This window comes from Manduca sexta, chromosome 18 (genome assembly GCF_014839805.1).
Source record: "Manduca sexta isolate Smith_Timp_Sample1 chromosome 18, JHU_Msex_v1.0, whole genome shotgun sequence".
NCBI lineage: Eukaryota > Metazoa > Arthropoda > Insecta > Lepidoptera > Sphingidae > Manduca > Manduca sexta.
This window is the reverse complement of record NC_051132.1, coordinates 546,775-561,698: the sequence shown is the minus strand read 5'-3', so window position 1 is coordinate 561,698 and position 14,924 is coordinate 546,775. Positions and strand designations below refer to the sequence as shown.

The following is a 14,924-nucleotide window of genomic DNA, read 5'->3' as shown; positions in this document are numbered from 1 at the left end:
CGAGATATCAAACATCGCCGAGAGCTACCCTCAATTATTAGGGTATGCAATAATCGCGTCAATACTAAGCCCAGTGTGTTTATTATATCACACCGGACCGATGAATCATGCGGCGTGCAGGAAACACCGCGATAATGCGCCGCCGGCTACACGCGCTGTTGTTTTCCAACTGTCATCAATTATATCATGTGCAGATACCATTTTATCAACGATAACCAAATAACAGCAGCAATATATACACGGTGCTTGACGAGTGCCCTACAAATAGAAACTTCAGTCTCAGCTGGTGCCGTGACAACATCAACTTCTTCCCGGGAAATTAAAGTTTTCAAGAAATGCGCGCGGAGACGAGCGCGTCTCGGACGCCAAACTTATTGGACAGTATGCGGATTTAAAAACAGCGCCAATCCAATTAACGGTACACCGCGTAACAGACGCACGTACTTGCGCGCAATACTCCGTAATTATTAGACAAATAAACACAAGTGAAATCCTGCACTATGATAAATATTACTGAAATTTACATAAATTGTACCGTGAAATATGTGGCGGTATTCATATTGAGAAGGAAATTATTACCGGTTACAAATAAATTGTCAAAACACTTACCGAGTGCGGGAGGTGTGATGTGAAACTGCGCTCGGGATAGGTTATGCGTTGACCGAGGCCACAGAACGTGTACCGCGAACGGAGGGCGAGCGCCGACTGCTTGCGTCGATCGATAGCACGACGGCCATTGCTGCGTTACGTTCCGTTTACACCCAACCTCGCCGAGAAAAAATTGTAAGCGCAGCGGTCGCGTTCCATTTGTTCGGTGACATTTGGCTGTATAGTTTACTTTATAATTTGCGCTGAGAACCAGAATCATTTTTGTATAATTTATATCAAACCGTAATAATGATGATGGTAATCTTCGTCAGTATTATTGTTTAATTTGCCGATTTTTTTAAGTTTTCATATACCCTACTATTTGGACATAATCTTTATCACTTCCAAGTTTTGTCATAGTACTTTTTTGAAAAGAATAAAGTAATAATAAATTCTATAAATGTACCAAAAGGAGTTTTATGTTTAAACATTTCTGGTAGTTTAACCGATTCCAATCTAAACTAATCAACTGTTAACAACATCGGAAATTGTGATGAGGTAACGTTGGGTGATATTAAATGACTAAGTATAGCTCAGGGGTTGATGCTCTTAGTGTACATTGTTTTTAAACAATTATTACAAATGAGAAAAGGAATGTTCAGTATATTTTAATAATAACCCGTGATTATCAATAATTTTAAATAAACTTCTTTAACCGTATCACCAACACCATTAAACATTGAATAATAAAGTACTACGTAGCACTGTACTGTGGTCATCACACTGGTTACACTGACTGCTATATATTCTTTATTATTAACGTTGACTACCATCTTGGTAGGTATATTACACAAACAATATATTATGTTTTTATCTTTTATATCTTCATTTTTTTACAATTATTTAAAGAAACTTTGTATATTTGTAAAAGCTGGCCGCAAAGCTTACACAAAACCTGAAATAATATTGTCTCGTTAAAATAATTTTAACATTTTAATTTACTCGGAATACTTGTGTACTTTAGTTTTATTTATTTTAATTAGACATAATAATATTCTATATACCTAATAAGAATTTACTCGCGGACTCTCTGTTCTACATTATTATCTTAACAAAGCTGTAGTGCCTCTAAAGTGCTATTAATGCGTGGACTGTACATCAAATACAATAGGAGGAAACATTGCGTCCTACATCAATCATTAGAAATAAGCCGGCCTGCATTACTGGATGTACCCTGGATGACTCCCAGATCAAATCACATAAACTCACAAATCACGACTTTATCCGATGCTCAAAGGTGCAGATAGTAATGCGACCTGTGGACTCATTTTTCACCATATGTGTTTTCAAAAATTCCAGATTTTGAGCCGAAAATGTGGAGTAAAACTCAACATCACAGCCTGCCTCGAGATTCGAACCCGATAACTCAAAGCGAATGTAGTATCGCGCACGCAATGTAACTACGCCACTGAGGCAGTCAATCAGTACTCCCGGTTCGCGAATCATAATACATAGTATACAACTAATAGCGAGTCAATAAGCAATTTGTTTGGTTCTTCATCGTGTGTACAAAATAAGATATCACACAACACCTCTCCGACGTTGCGTGCAAAACAGCTGGGCATTGCGAGGTTTTACTGCAAGGTTTATTTGTTCAAGTGCTATGGTAGTACCTGGATATATAATACTAGCTTTTGCCCGCGGCTCCACCCGCGTTATAAAGTTTTTCAGGCTAAAGATTTCCGTTATAAAATTCACGCTATATATTTTCCCGGAAGCCTATGTTCTTCCCAGGGTCTCGAACTGTCTCCATACCAAATTTTATCCTAATACGTTGGGTAGTTTTTGAGTTTAACATGTTCGGGCAGACCGATGCAGCGGGGGACTTTGTTTTATGATATATTTTTGTAGAACTTTTTAAGAGGAACAATCCCGTCATACATTATTGTTGCGTAACTTTAACCGTTTACGCAGCGCACGCAACAGAAGCTCTCAAAACTAATAAATTTTCCCCGTTTTTTCAACATGTTTCATTACTGCTCCGCTCCTATTGGGCATAGCGTGATGATATAAAGCCTATAGCACTCCACAAACAAAGGGCTATCCAATACAAAAATATTTTTTCAGTTTGAACTGGTAGTTCCTTAGATTAGCCATTACTGCTCCGCTCCTATTGGGTATAGCGTGATGATATATAGCCTATAGCACTCCACAAACAAAGGGCTATCTAACACAAAAGGAATTTTTCAGTTTGGACCGGTAGTTCCTGAGATTAGCCATTACTGCTCTGCTCCTATTGGGTATAGCGTGATGATATATAGCCTATAGCACTCCACGAACAAAGGGCTATCTAACACAAAAGGAATTTTTCAGTTTGGACCGGTAGTTCCTGAGATTAGCCATTACTGCTCTGCTCCTATTGGGTATAGCGTGATGATATATAGCCTATAGCACTCCACGAACAAAGGGCTATCCAACACAAAAAGAATTTTTCAGTTTGGACCGGTAGTTCCTGAGATTAGCGCGTTCAAACAAACAAACAAACAAACTCTTCAGCTTTATATAATAGTATAGATTACACTTACTATAGGTATGTTACTCTGACATTCGCTTAATTTATTTGTTAAGCTATTTCGAATTACAGATTGGCGTGAAATTTTATAAATAATGTAGGTAGTTTAATTTAAAAAGCGCCGTTTCCTAATACTTATTTTAACTAGGTTCCTTTGAAAAGTTATAATTAGGGATATAGGTAAACGTCGACACTACACTTCTTTATTCGTTTGTCTAGTATGAGTACTCAATATGTTTAACCATCAAAAGTAACAGCCACGGAACAACCAATAACCTTAGCCTTAATACACCACCACCCTTCGACTCCTGTTCCTAGTTTTACCATTTGTGATTTCTATCAAACGATATAAAATGTACCTCGTATTTTGAATATTTACATACACAATTAAATAACATTCGATATGGGACGCAAAAACGTTTTAAAAAAAGAGCGGCGTGGGCACCTAAATATTTTAAAACATGCATAACGCCGCATAGAAACGCCGGCGGCCAGCGTCGCGCGCCCCACAAACCGTTCACACTACCCATTAGTCGAAACTGTGCGCGTGAATATATTCCTCGGCTATTTATTCCGCTGCAAAAACGTTCCATCACGTTTCATGCAGTTTGCAAAACAATGTAAACAATCAAGATTGATTGTATGTGCTTGTATGAACTTGTAAGTTGTTCGATGGCAGTAATGAATGTAGCGTAAACAGTGGCAAGTAAAGTAAAAAAATACCTCTTATTTACAAATTAAGTGCCGTATTTTCATATCGTGTCAAAGGTATAAATAGGTATTTTTTGGCAATAAATAATGTTATTATATTATATACAAATTATTAGGTGTCGCTAGCAATTTCGCCCACGTAAGTCTTTGCGGAATAAATACTAACGCGGCACACTCTGAAGGCGAGATTAGCGTAGCCTGCAAGGATGAATTATTATTAACAATATAATAAGACAGCTCGTATAAGTAGATGGGAATTAAAATTCCCATTGCACAGTAGGTACCTTGAATCATGACATTTGCAGCGAAGGTTCGGTGGCTGCTGGCTGGCAGCTTCTGACTTCTGCCATTGCACAAATTAGCTGGTTTGAAACACGAGTAATATAAGAAATAACAAAACAGCGATGATTTGTAAATCACTACATACGACGCAATGGCGCAGCGCGTGGGCAAGTGTCACTGCTAAGCGCCCTCTAGCGGGCACACGCGGCACGTTTTCCAGCGTAGTGCTATCGCTTTAACTTTTCTGGAAAAGCTTGTGCGGGAATGGGATCTAGAAAGTAAGTTGCCCGCTGTATCAATAACTTAAAAATCATTTTAATAAAATAAAATCCATCTCCGAGTGCCACTTCAATACAAAACATAATTAAACTTTACACACACAAGCACTATAATGTTTTTTCCAATGCATTTATATGCAGTTTACATTTTTTTTTAATTGTTGCCTCATTTAAATTGATCATCATTGTTATATATTTTTATGTTACTTAGTTTAGCTGTCAATGCTAAGTTAATATTTAGGTAATATTACCTAACCGCGATAAAATCCGCAAAAAGTTTTATTTAAACGATAATTTTTTTTCAGACATGGCGCTGCTACTTTTGAATTCTTTCATATTGTAAATTATCACATTAGGGATTCAACAAATGCATTAACAAATTTTATAGTTAAAGTGAACGTTACCACAGAGTTAGGTATGTAGTGAGTGTTGACACGCGGAAGGCCGCCACAGTGACTGCATTAGCCGAGTCAATAACCGGGCTTAGTGCCGCTCCAGGAGGCTTACAAAGCACCGGACCGAAATAGACTGACCCTTGTATAGTGTTTACATGAGATTAGAACATGCATCGTGCCGGATACATCAATGTAATCCACGTATAATATGGGAGACAAAGTATATTATCAGTTTCAATTAGAATCTTAATTTGCTACTATTCCTAATATATTATAATTATTAGCTTCAAATTTTCCAAGAAATCCAATCCAATTACTTATATCCCATAGGAGAGGTAGTAGTAAAATGTGATCTTAATTTAAGCATGCTGTGTTTACATACATAAGGTTGCTTACAGTAGTCATATATCTTGTGTTGGCTCTTATGAAAGTTTATTTTATGTAACTAGTTTTGTAACCAATAAATATAAATTAAAAAAGAATAATAATAAATAATTCAGGTAGATATATTGACATTTAGTTACCGCCAGAAATAATCAATAACTAATGAATATTTTTTCAAAATTCTTCTCACGTCTAATTATACTTTCAGAGTCGAAGCGCCAACATTATTTACTTAAGGCCTTAAATATTTACGATACAGTGACTGCAAATACATTTTATTCAAAAACTATTTGCAGTCACTGTATTGTATCGACTGTATCTCATATCTCACGAGTTATTGCAAGTCTAATATTGATAAATAAAGAGGTCTGGGTCAAACCTAACTTTAAAAATCCTACTTAAAAGGCTGCCAACGCAACTCTATGCCCCTGGTATTCCGGACGTTCATGAGCGGCGGCGACCACTAACCATCAGGTGAACCAGATATTTGTTTGTCAACTATGTCAAAAAACTTAAACTTTGTCAACTATGTCAAATAAATGTAACATAAACATTAAAATAATAATGTTCACTTTTTTCATAATGCACGTATTTAGTCTGCATCCTCTCTTTTAACCGCTAAGTTATCCACTATAGTTATACGAAGAAGTCTTGCGAGCACTTGGCAAATGAATCAAATCGCTAAAAATTTTCTGATCGGATTTATCAGTTAAATATTTTCGGACTATAATTGTTCCATTTATAGAAATACCCTTGACACCAATCAAGCTCAATTAATAATGGTGTGTTGATAGTGAAGTTGGCGGCGGATAGATCGCGAGCCTCGGATACTGACGCGATATCGATCAAACATGTGCCCGCGGGAATACCGCGATTGGCTCTGATCGCTCCACTCCACCGCCACTGCTCTGTGTTACATTGTTACTCTCTTGTAGAGGTAACCTATCAATCTCTTGATTAAATTTTATGTTTGCGTTGCAAAGGCGCCGGTGAAAAGAAATTCTGTTCCCAAGGACATTTGTGATTACTCGAAGGTACGTCTAGTCATTGCTTTAAAAATGAACAAATACTTACGTGATTAAATTTGATTGCTATAAAAATATCTACGGTATGTAAAGTCTACCAGCTCGTATTGGGAAGGCGAGCTAAATAACTTAACTATGATCTCGTTAACGAGCGAACGCAGTAGGGGTCGCAAACCGGTATCCCGGATTTTGAAAATACCGGAATACCGGACCAAATTAAGAACTTCAAAATACCGGTATTGATTTTACAAAAACCGGGATTTTCGGTATTTTATAAAAATAAAATTCAGTACAAAATGTGTGTATAATTATTAATTTCTCGAGTTTTAAATCGCAAAAATTTAAGCTGCTTGCAATTTCATTCATTCGTATAGGCGTATATTCTATAAAGAGCGAGCAAAATACATGGTTTATGGGTATATTGCTACTTTTATTTTGTTCTAGGCATAGGTAGCGGTGTTAACTGTTAATTGTTATTTTTATTAGAACTTATTAGAAATATTTTTTGTTCTTTAAAGTCTATCCTCATTATTCAAAGACGTTATTTATCTAAAGACGGAGCATTGCTGTGATAACAAGTCTGTTTCTCAGTGCTGACGGCATGGCAGCCTTCGCAGTGCGTAGACGTAGGGCTGTTGTGATTGGCTAATATTGTGATACAACTTGAATCTAGTTGGCTGTCAGATTAACAAAGCTGAACAAACAGCAAGCTGTCAGATAAACAAAGCTGAGAAACATAACAGGGGGAATAGATGTAAAATACAACCTGTTAAAAAGCCTTGAGCTGCCTACATTAAAGGCCTGATATTTCATGTAAATTTCGCGAGGTTTACCGAAAGGCCGAAATTGTCCTTATTTATTCTATCTACAGCTGCAAACACACAATCGACTTGCTCCTGAGAATAAATTTGCAAATCATCAGCATACAGATGGTACGCACATTGAAGACTTTGTGTTAAGAGGTTTATGAAGATAGAGAACAATAATAGGGAGAGTATGCCGCCTTGAGGGACGCCACGGTCTATATCACGCCAGCCGACTTTGGAATCCTCCATGCCCGCCCTAATATCGCCAGTCACTTTGAGGAGTGCTATGGCCAGGCCTGAAGCCAAACTGGAGTGGGCACAGTAGGTTGTTTCGGTGCAAATGCTCAGACAGTTGCTTGTGAGCACAGGCCTTGAGCACTTTGGAGAGAAAAGGAAGAATGGATATGGGACAGAAATGCTTAGCAAGTGATGGGTTAGGGATTTTAGGAAGAGGGATAGCAATAGCTCTCCGACACAAAGACGGCAAGATACCAGTGAGGGAGGCGTTAATGATATGGGACATGATTGGTAGAAGTTGGTCTAAGTTAGGGATTATCATGCGACGACTGATGTTGTCACAGCCAGTGGCATTGGATTTAATGGACAAGATGACTTTTCTAATTTCACCCAAAGGCACAGAAGAAAAATGAAAAGTATTAATGTTAGGTCTGGATAGACCCGCTAAGAAATCCATGGTACGACGCCTAGTTTGGTGATCAATCATGGTAACAGATGTGAAATGTTTGTTAATGTCATCCAAACCAATAGTCGCATCGTGGAGATCTATGTTTTTAACTTTGCCAATACCCAGAGTTCCGAGGAATCTCCAGATACTGGCTGGCGAGGAAGAAGAAATATTACTCAGAATGTGTCGACGCTTAGCACTACGTACCATCTGGTTACACCGATTCCTTGCAGCCTTAAAAAGGCACCAGTTCTCCTCCGAACAATAACTTCTGTACTAGCGAAAAGCCCGATCACTTCGTCTCATCGCCATCCTAACCCCATGGTGCAAGAGGACGTTTTAATTAAATTTTCTTTAAAGGGGCATGGGTATCAAAGAGTGAAGTGACAGTGCGGTTAAAAATTGCGACTTTATCGTCAACATAGGTGGCTGTCAGTAGGTGATCCCAGTTAAAGTTAGCAGCGTCTCCTTTCAGCTTATCCGCATCAATGCGACCAAAACTACGCAAGTGCAATATCTTAGAGGGGAATTTGGGAGGTTTAAGACATGCGTAAGACATGCAGATGAGATCATGGTGAGAGAAGCCAGGAGCGGGAAATTGACCGTGGGAGAAAACAGGGGAAGGAGCAGAGATGAGGATAATGTCAAGCCAAGTGTCGTGACCATCCATATTATGGTGGGTGGCTTGCAGGGGTAGGGCATGCAGTTTATCAGAATCAAGGACAGTAAGGAGTTTACGACATCGGGAATAGTGGCTGGCAAGTAGATCAGTATTAAAATCACCCATGATGATGTGATGAGCATATTCTGATCTTATAGACTCCAGAACTGTTTCCAGACTGGAGAAGTAATCAAGAGATGGGGGACAGTAAATAACACCTAGTAAGGTTTTCACTCTCTTGACCCAAACCTCAAGAAACAGAAATTTGGCATAAGCAGAATAAGAAGTAGAGGAAGATATTACAGTTTTATTAGACTCCGCCCCTCTCCTGTCAACTCGATCATTTCTAATCAAAATTAAACCAGGGAGGGGGTAAAGGGTAGAAGGAAGGTGAGGTTTGAGCCAGCTCTCAGAAATCAGAACGGCGTGAACGTTGGCTTACGAAAATAATCTCTTTTCATTCAGCCTTTAACTAATTACTAAGTTGTCATTAAAATTTGACATTTAATTACTAACTTAAATGTAAGTATATTTCCTATTTTTCTAATATTTCTTCAAATACCGGAAATACCGAAAATACCGGAATACCGGAATACCGGAATTTATTTTAGGTCAATACCGAAAATACCGGTTTTGAAAAATGGTCCGGTATTGCGACCCCTAGAACGCAGCGAGATTCATACACCTAAGCGATGCAGTGCTGATATTTATTGTGAACAATTATAATATATCAATCGATCATGCCAAAGGCACTAGACTCAGGATCTTTATTTTTTGTACCCATTCACAGGCAAATATCGTCTATAAAATCGTATAAGGTCCAGAATAACGCTTTCCCGCATAATTGTTTAATCTCACTCCGCTTAAAAGAGCCAATATTATCCAAGCTAACATGTGTGCAGATAAACTATCCCACAGCTGTGCGGCAAAGGTACGAAGTTCCCAACTTTAGGTTCGAGCCGAGTTGGAAACCACGAAACTGTGGTTCCGCAAGCTCAGACTGTAGAGTTGCATTCAGGTATCAATAGCAAATGTAGTGGTAAGGCGATAGAATAATAAAAATCTATTATGTTTTATTACAAAAACGCCCGTTCTCATAATTCTACCGAACGGTGGTACAAATTACTTCTGTCCTTGAGTGATTTTATTTTGCACTACATTACGTTTATAAAATGGAATATACTAATTAGCCTGCGTGTGAATTTAAAAAATACTTTATGAATAATAATTAAAACTATTGTGCTCTCCAAAAAAACAGAAGAAAATCCGTTAGTCTTAAATTTGATTACATTTTAGCTACAACAGATATCAAGTCCCGCAGGCTCATTTGGCACCACGGTATGTTCGCGTACGTTGAACCCGCTTTCCCCTCCCACGCAGTGCCAGGGAGTATATACTTAATATTAGGCGAGTGCCAGCTGATTGTATGCCAAATTGTCGGAGACTGGACGAGCGCGCACAGGACCACGCTGTCTGCGGCCTTCACAGCGACCTTAAAATTTCTATTTATTTGTAGGCAGTAATTTCTTTCAATTTCTTTTTTATTGGTAAATTAGGCCATAATTACAATTTTCGTCACATCGTTTTTCTGTTAAAGAGTGCTACTCTCATCCAAATCGTAGTTACATACCTTAGCCAGCCGAAAAATTTAACACTGCAAGGTTTGTTTTTTATACATGCATGGTAAAGTGACCCCACTACATTTGATGGTAAGTGGAGTGGTCCAATAGAATGTCGACTGACGAGAGATGATTACCCCTCAGCAGTCGACACAATTATGCCGGACTGTTGGTACCGGATATACACAGGCTAATCCCGGAATGTGACACACTTACGCTATGGCCACTATGGCGCGTTTTAACACCTTGTGTGCGGTGGTCGCTATCTGGACTGATATAAAATATATCCTGCCACCAGCATTAAATAAGCATACATGGTTCTACCATATGCTTGTTTTCTTTTTATTACCATTACTAATATAAATGCGGTCATTTAAACTTGTATTAACCTGGTGATAAAAATACAAATCAATATAACAGAGCAAATAATACAATAAAATTTCGCACCAGATATTGACCTATTTCGTACTGTTGGAACTTACGTAAGCAAATCTAGACGTCTGAATTTAGGACGGTACTATTTCTGAGATGTAGCCGGGAGCGAGCAATCAATAATGATAACGCTCCATTTGTACGAGATGTTGGATTGTTTTCTGTAATAACGGAAGTGTTAAACGGACACTTGGGTATTGATAATATGTTCTATAATTTGGTCTATTAGTTAAATACTGAAATATAAATAAGTTATGGAAAATACATTAGTAGACACTACATTTTGCAGTCTCATTGATTATACAACAAACATAAAGTGTCCATGCTTTTACTACAAGTATGCCATGAGAGATTATTACCTATTTGGTACATCAGCTTTCATACTATAAACAGTTCTAGCACATACAAATGGTTTGTTGCAGTGTAAATGTCGTTACAAGAATTCCTTATCGAGAAGTTCGAGTCATGGAAACCACCAGAGCCAGAAGTTCTGAACAGAACCAAGCGAGATATCACATTAAACTGGAGTCAGTTGGAGCCATTCGACTTCCTCGCGGGAGATTTTATTTATAAAATAGAAAAGTATAACAAGATGCCTCGATGGATCGTGGTGTATAGGTACGTATTCTTTTATTGCAGTTATATTTACTAATTGCTCGCATTTGAATTTGCGTCTTTTTGCTTCGGAAGCATTTTATAAGCGTCGTTAGGCACAATTTAATGGAAATATTGGATACTCAACACCTATTATGTGCTGCAACATTGCATCACAGAAACGTTTTAGGGATGCAACATAACAAACCAATATAATGCAAGCCACAATTTGATGTGGCTACCTATGGCTTATTTTTACTATATCGTTATCCTATCTCACAAAATATGTAGATTAACAAAGTATTCGTAACATTTCAACAATACAGAGTCGAGTAGTTTCTCACACGCAACTTTTGCGATATCATTTGCACTTTATTAGGGTTTTGACCGTAACATCCAAAGAAATTTGTATCATCATAGAATATAGATCCTGTATAGGCTGTATCGTACATTACTATAATCCCCGTGGGAGGCCCACAATGGCGAGCGCTCGATGAATATTTAACAGCGCCCCTGGACGTGTGCGCCCCGCGCCCGCGCCCTACCATGCTGGTTACTGTAACTTATTGCTTATTGTTGCTTTCTCCTACTAAGTACTTAACGATTGTTTGTTCTTTTTAATACTTTTGTAATTAATACACGTTGTTTTTGCTATACACTTTTTACACAATTGAATAAAGGTGTACACAATATATAAAATGTATCCAATCTACCTAAAAAGAATAAGTGAGTCAAATTCGATAAACATTATTGGGTCTGTTTGTGGAGACCCTAAGTATGACCCTATACTTTCGGCTATGGTTTGACCCTAAGGTCAAACCAGGTGAATAATTTTATAACTTGTAATCGGTATTCCATTAAAATAAACGACTATCCTATATATTATACAGTGGTGGCAAAACAACGAAAACAATAGACAATCTGGCGCCGAGACATCCGCACCGGTTTCGTCTGAGAGTCATCCTCAAGGCAGAAGCCGTGCCGCGCCTCGCCGACCTAGCTATACACTTCTATGGCGATGAGACCGCTGTGTATGAGAAATTTGGTAAAACTGATGAGACCAACAAAACAGCATTTGAGGACGACAACATTCAAACAAGCGCTGTCGTTAATGAAAGTGGTGGAGATATTCCAAATGCAACAATACCTGCAAAGTAAGCGTACGCGGATTTTATTATATAGATTAATCTTTTTACTTTTGAAAAACAACTTTGGGATAAAATATAAAAAAAGTGAATTGTTTGCTGTTTTTTTAAGTAATTATAAGTATCTTTAATGCAGTAGTGGTAGAGACGCCATCATCAAAAGTTCAGACAAGTGTGAGAAACGCAAGTGGGTGGAGTCGCGATGGTCGGAGGAGACGTGGACGAGCACCGACTCCGACGGCACCTCCGCCGTGTGCTTCTCCATGGCCGTGCGCTGCGGGTACACCAAACAGGTCTTATATACCTACCTAGTCTTCTCCTTAATCCCACTGCCGTGTGGTCAATATATCTTTTGCCTATGTTGTAAAATAATTGATTTCGTTTTACAAACGATCGCTTACTTATTAAAACTATCTGTGTAGTACCGATGTGTATCACCTTGCAATCTCTCATTCTTCTTGCTACTCTAGTGCGAACTGCCAAAGATTTGATAAATTCATTCTCGCATGTCATGTATGTATGTACACTATAAGGAATACTAAAACAGTTTCTTACTTAGCACACTCTATAACATTACTATTCATTCTTGTCTCACTTATTATCACCAGCCCTTTGATTTAAGCTTCATTTTTATACAGGTGCAGAGCATGCTGGAAGAGCGGCCGGATTTGATTGGAGCCATCAATCCGCAGAACGGATTCACGCCGCTGGCGACCGCTGTCAGGCGAGGTGACGTTATCACGCAGCCCGAATACGATATTCAAATTCACACACACACGTACACACATACCAACACACACACACCACATACACACGGATCTTCTTAATATTACAATTTGTCAGCATTGCGTACACAACTTAGAGTAATGATTTTAAATTTATCAGAATGTAACAAATTAGAATGAACGGCGAGGTAGTGATCATTACTGTCTATTCACACCATACACGTGAAATTGGAAAAGAAGTTGAATTTCTGTGTTACCTATTTAAACTTCTACTATACACAAAATTGTCACACAGAATGTTTATTATTTACTTTCATGTCACCTTTTATAATTGTGGAACTTTACGAAAGTGTTACATCTGCACTTACTGTTGTAATCTCAGGCGATATGAACATGGTGCGGTATTTGATCTCGATGGGGGCGGACGTGGAGCAGCCCTCGGCGGCGGGACAGACGCCGCTGCACCTCGCGCTCTACGCCGCTAACACACACATGGCCGAACTACTGCTCGACAAGGGAGCCAGTTTACAAGTATTACTTGCAATATTTCAGTTTCTCGCCTTGACTCATTTATTTTTAACCCCCCGTGGAAAAGAAAGTTATTATAAGTATTAGGTGTGATTTAGTCAAATCAAAGAAATACAATAAATTCCTTAAGCCTGCCTAAAGATATACCACTACTGACTATTTGGTCACTACGATAACATTACGATTGGAAAGATGATCGATAAATTAATTTTGATAATAGGTACCTAATTTTTCCTATAAATTCACGCCAAGTCAACTTACAAAACAATACAATAATTAATAATAGTACAATAAATTTCTTTACAATTTGATAGAAAACCAAATCGTAATGAGAGTACTTTTAAACTACAGGCCTGTGATTGAGAACGGTCTCCGCGCAGAGCACTACGCGGTGGACTCGCGCGACCTGGATACCGTCAGGTTCGTGCTGCAGCGAGGAGGGGACCTCGCCGCCGAAGACAACAACGGATGGACCCCGCTCTTTAGAGCTGGTCAGTAATAGCAGACCTCAGCATAAATATTAAGCTAAGACACATTCTATTTTAATTTTTAAAAACAATATATTAAATTTAACTAGTTGTAACCTTAATTTTGTGCATAGAAATGTATATTGTGAGTAGCTTGCTATACGTAACGATAACGTATATTGTAAAACATGGAAATGCTGCGGCAGTTCCTTGTTTTCTAAGAATCGTTATAAAAATACGATATCATTAGCAACCATGTTAATATATTGCCGCTGGCTCCAACCCCATTCTCTTCATTCCTTGACAACACAATTATTTTTTTCTAATCTGTTACATATACAAATTTCTTCAAGTTATTCAGTAGCATTCATTTATTATCAGGTAAAGCGATATATCATGATAAAGGTTGCAGGAACAAGCTGGATGCGGGCCGCTTTTCACAGGTCCGTCTGGAAATGTTTAGCAGTAGACTTAACGAGGCTGATAATGATGATGATGATGACTAGAGAGTATTAATAGTGAGTGTCGGTGGTATGCGGTGAGCAGTGTGTCAGGGCGCGGAGACGGCGCTGGTGGCGGAGTTGAGCGGCGCGCGGCGGCGCCGACGCGACCGACCGCGCCGGTCTGCCGCTCGCCTGCGTCGCCAGGATGCTCACCGACCCCCAGTGAGGCGTATCACGTGCTTTATAAACATCTCACAATTACATCTTATCAGACTACTTGTACTAAATTCGAGCAGTGGTATAAGACAATAGTTACATAGAGTAAAAATTGTAAAAAAATAATAATGATCGTTGTTATCCATGACGAGAACTCTGCGGCCTGACGGCCTAATAAAACCAATTTAATGAAATATTATGAAGGAAAGTTTTGTCCATTTTTAGAGGCCGCCGTCGAGAGTCGATCCTGCGGCTGGTGGACTCCAACTACCCGCACGAGAAAGCGCTGGCCAACTTCACGCGACTCACCAAAAAGATATACAACGTGCACTCGCTGCTCAAACTTATTTAATATCAAAACACATTGG

At 38.7% G+C, this 14,924-nt stretch overlaps 2 protein-coding genes across 2 annotated transcripts in view; one reads left to right on the top strand and one right to left on the bottom strand.

Annotated features, from left to right (window-relative positions):
• LOC115447778 (complexin) overlaps nucleotides 1-733 on the bottom strand; it is a 289,970-nt gene extending 289,237 nt beyond the window's left edge. Inside the window, exon 1 of the mRNA XM_030174999.2 lies at nucleotides 610-733. The gene's annotated coding sequence lies outside the window, so the exon portion shown is untranslated. The remainder of the gene's footprint in view (nucleotides 1-609) is intronic.
• Nucleotides 734-10,865: 10,132 nt separating this feature from the next.
• On the top strand, nucleotides 10,866-14,908 carry LOC119189633. The gene is made up of 8 exons (XM_037439894.1): nucleotides 10,866-11,056; nucleotides 11,923-12,186; nucleotides 12,314-12,470; nucleotides 12,816-12,906; nucleotides 13,285-13,425; nucleotides 13,811-13,921; nucleotides 14,444-14,519; nucleotides 14,782-14,908. The coding sequence occupies exons 1-8, from the start codon at nucleotides 10,866-10,868 to the stop codon at nucleotides 14,906-14,908; spliced, it is 1,158 nt and encodes a 385-aa protein (XP_037295791.1).
• Nucleotides 14,909-14,924: the final 16 nt, after the last annotated feature.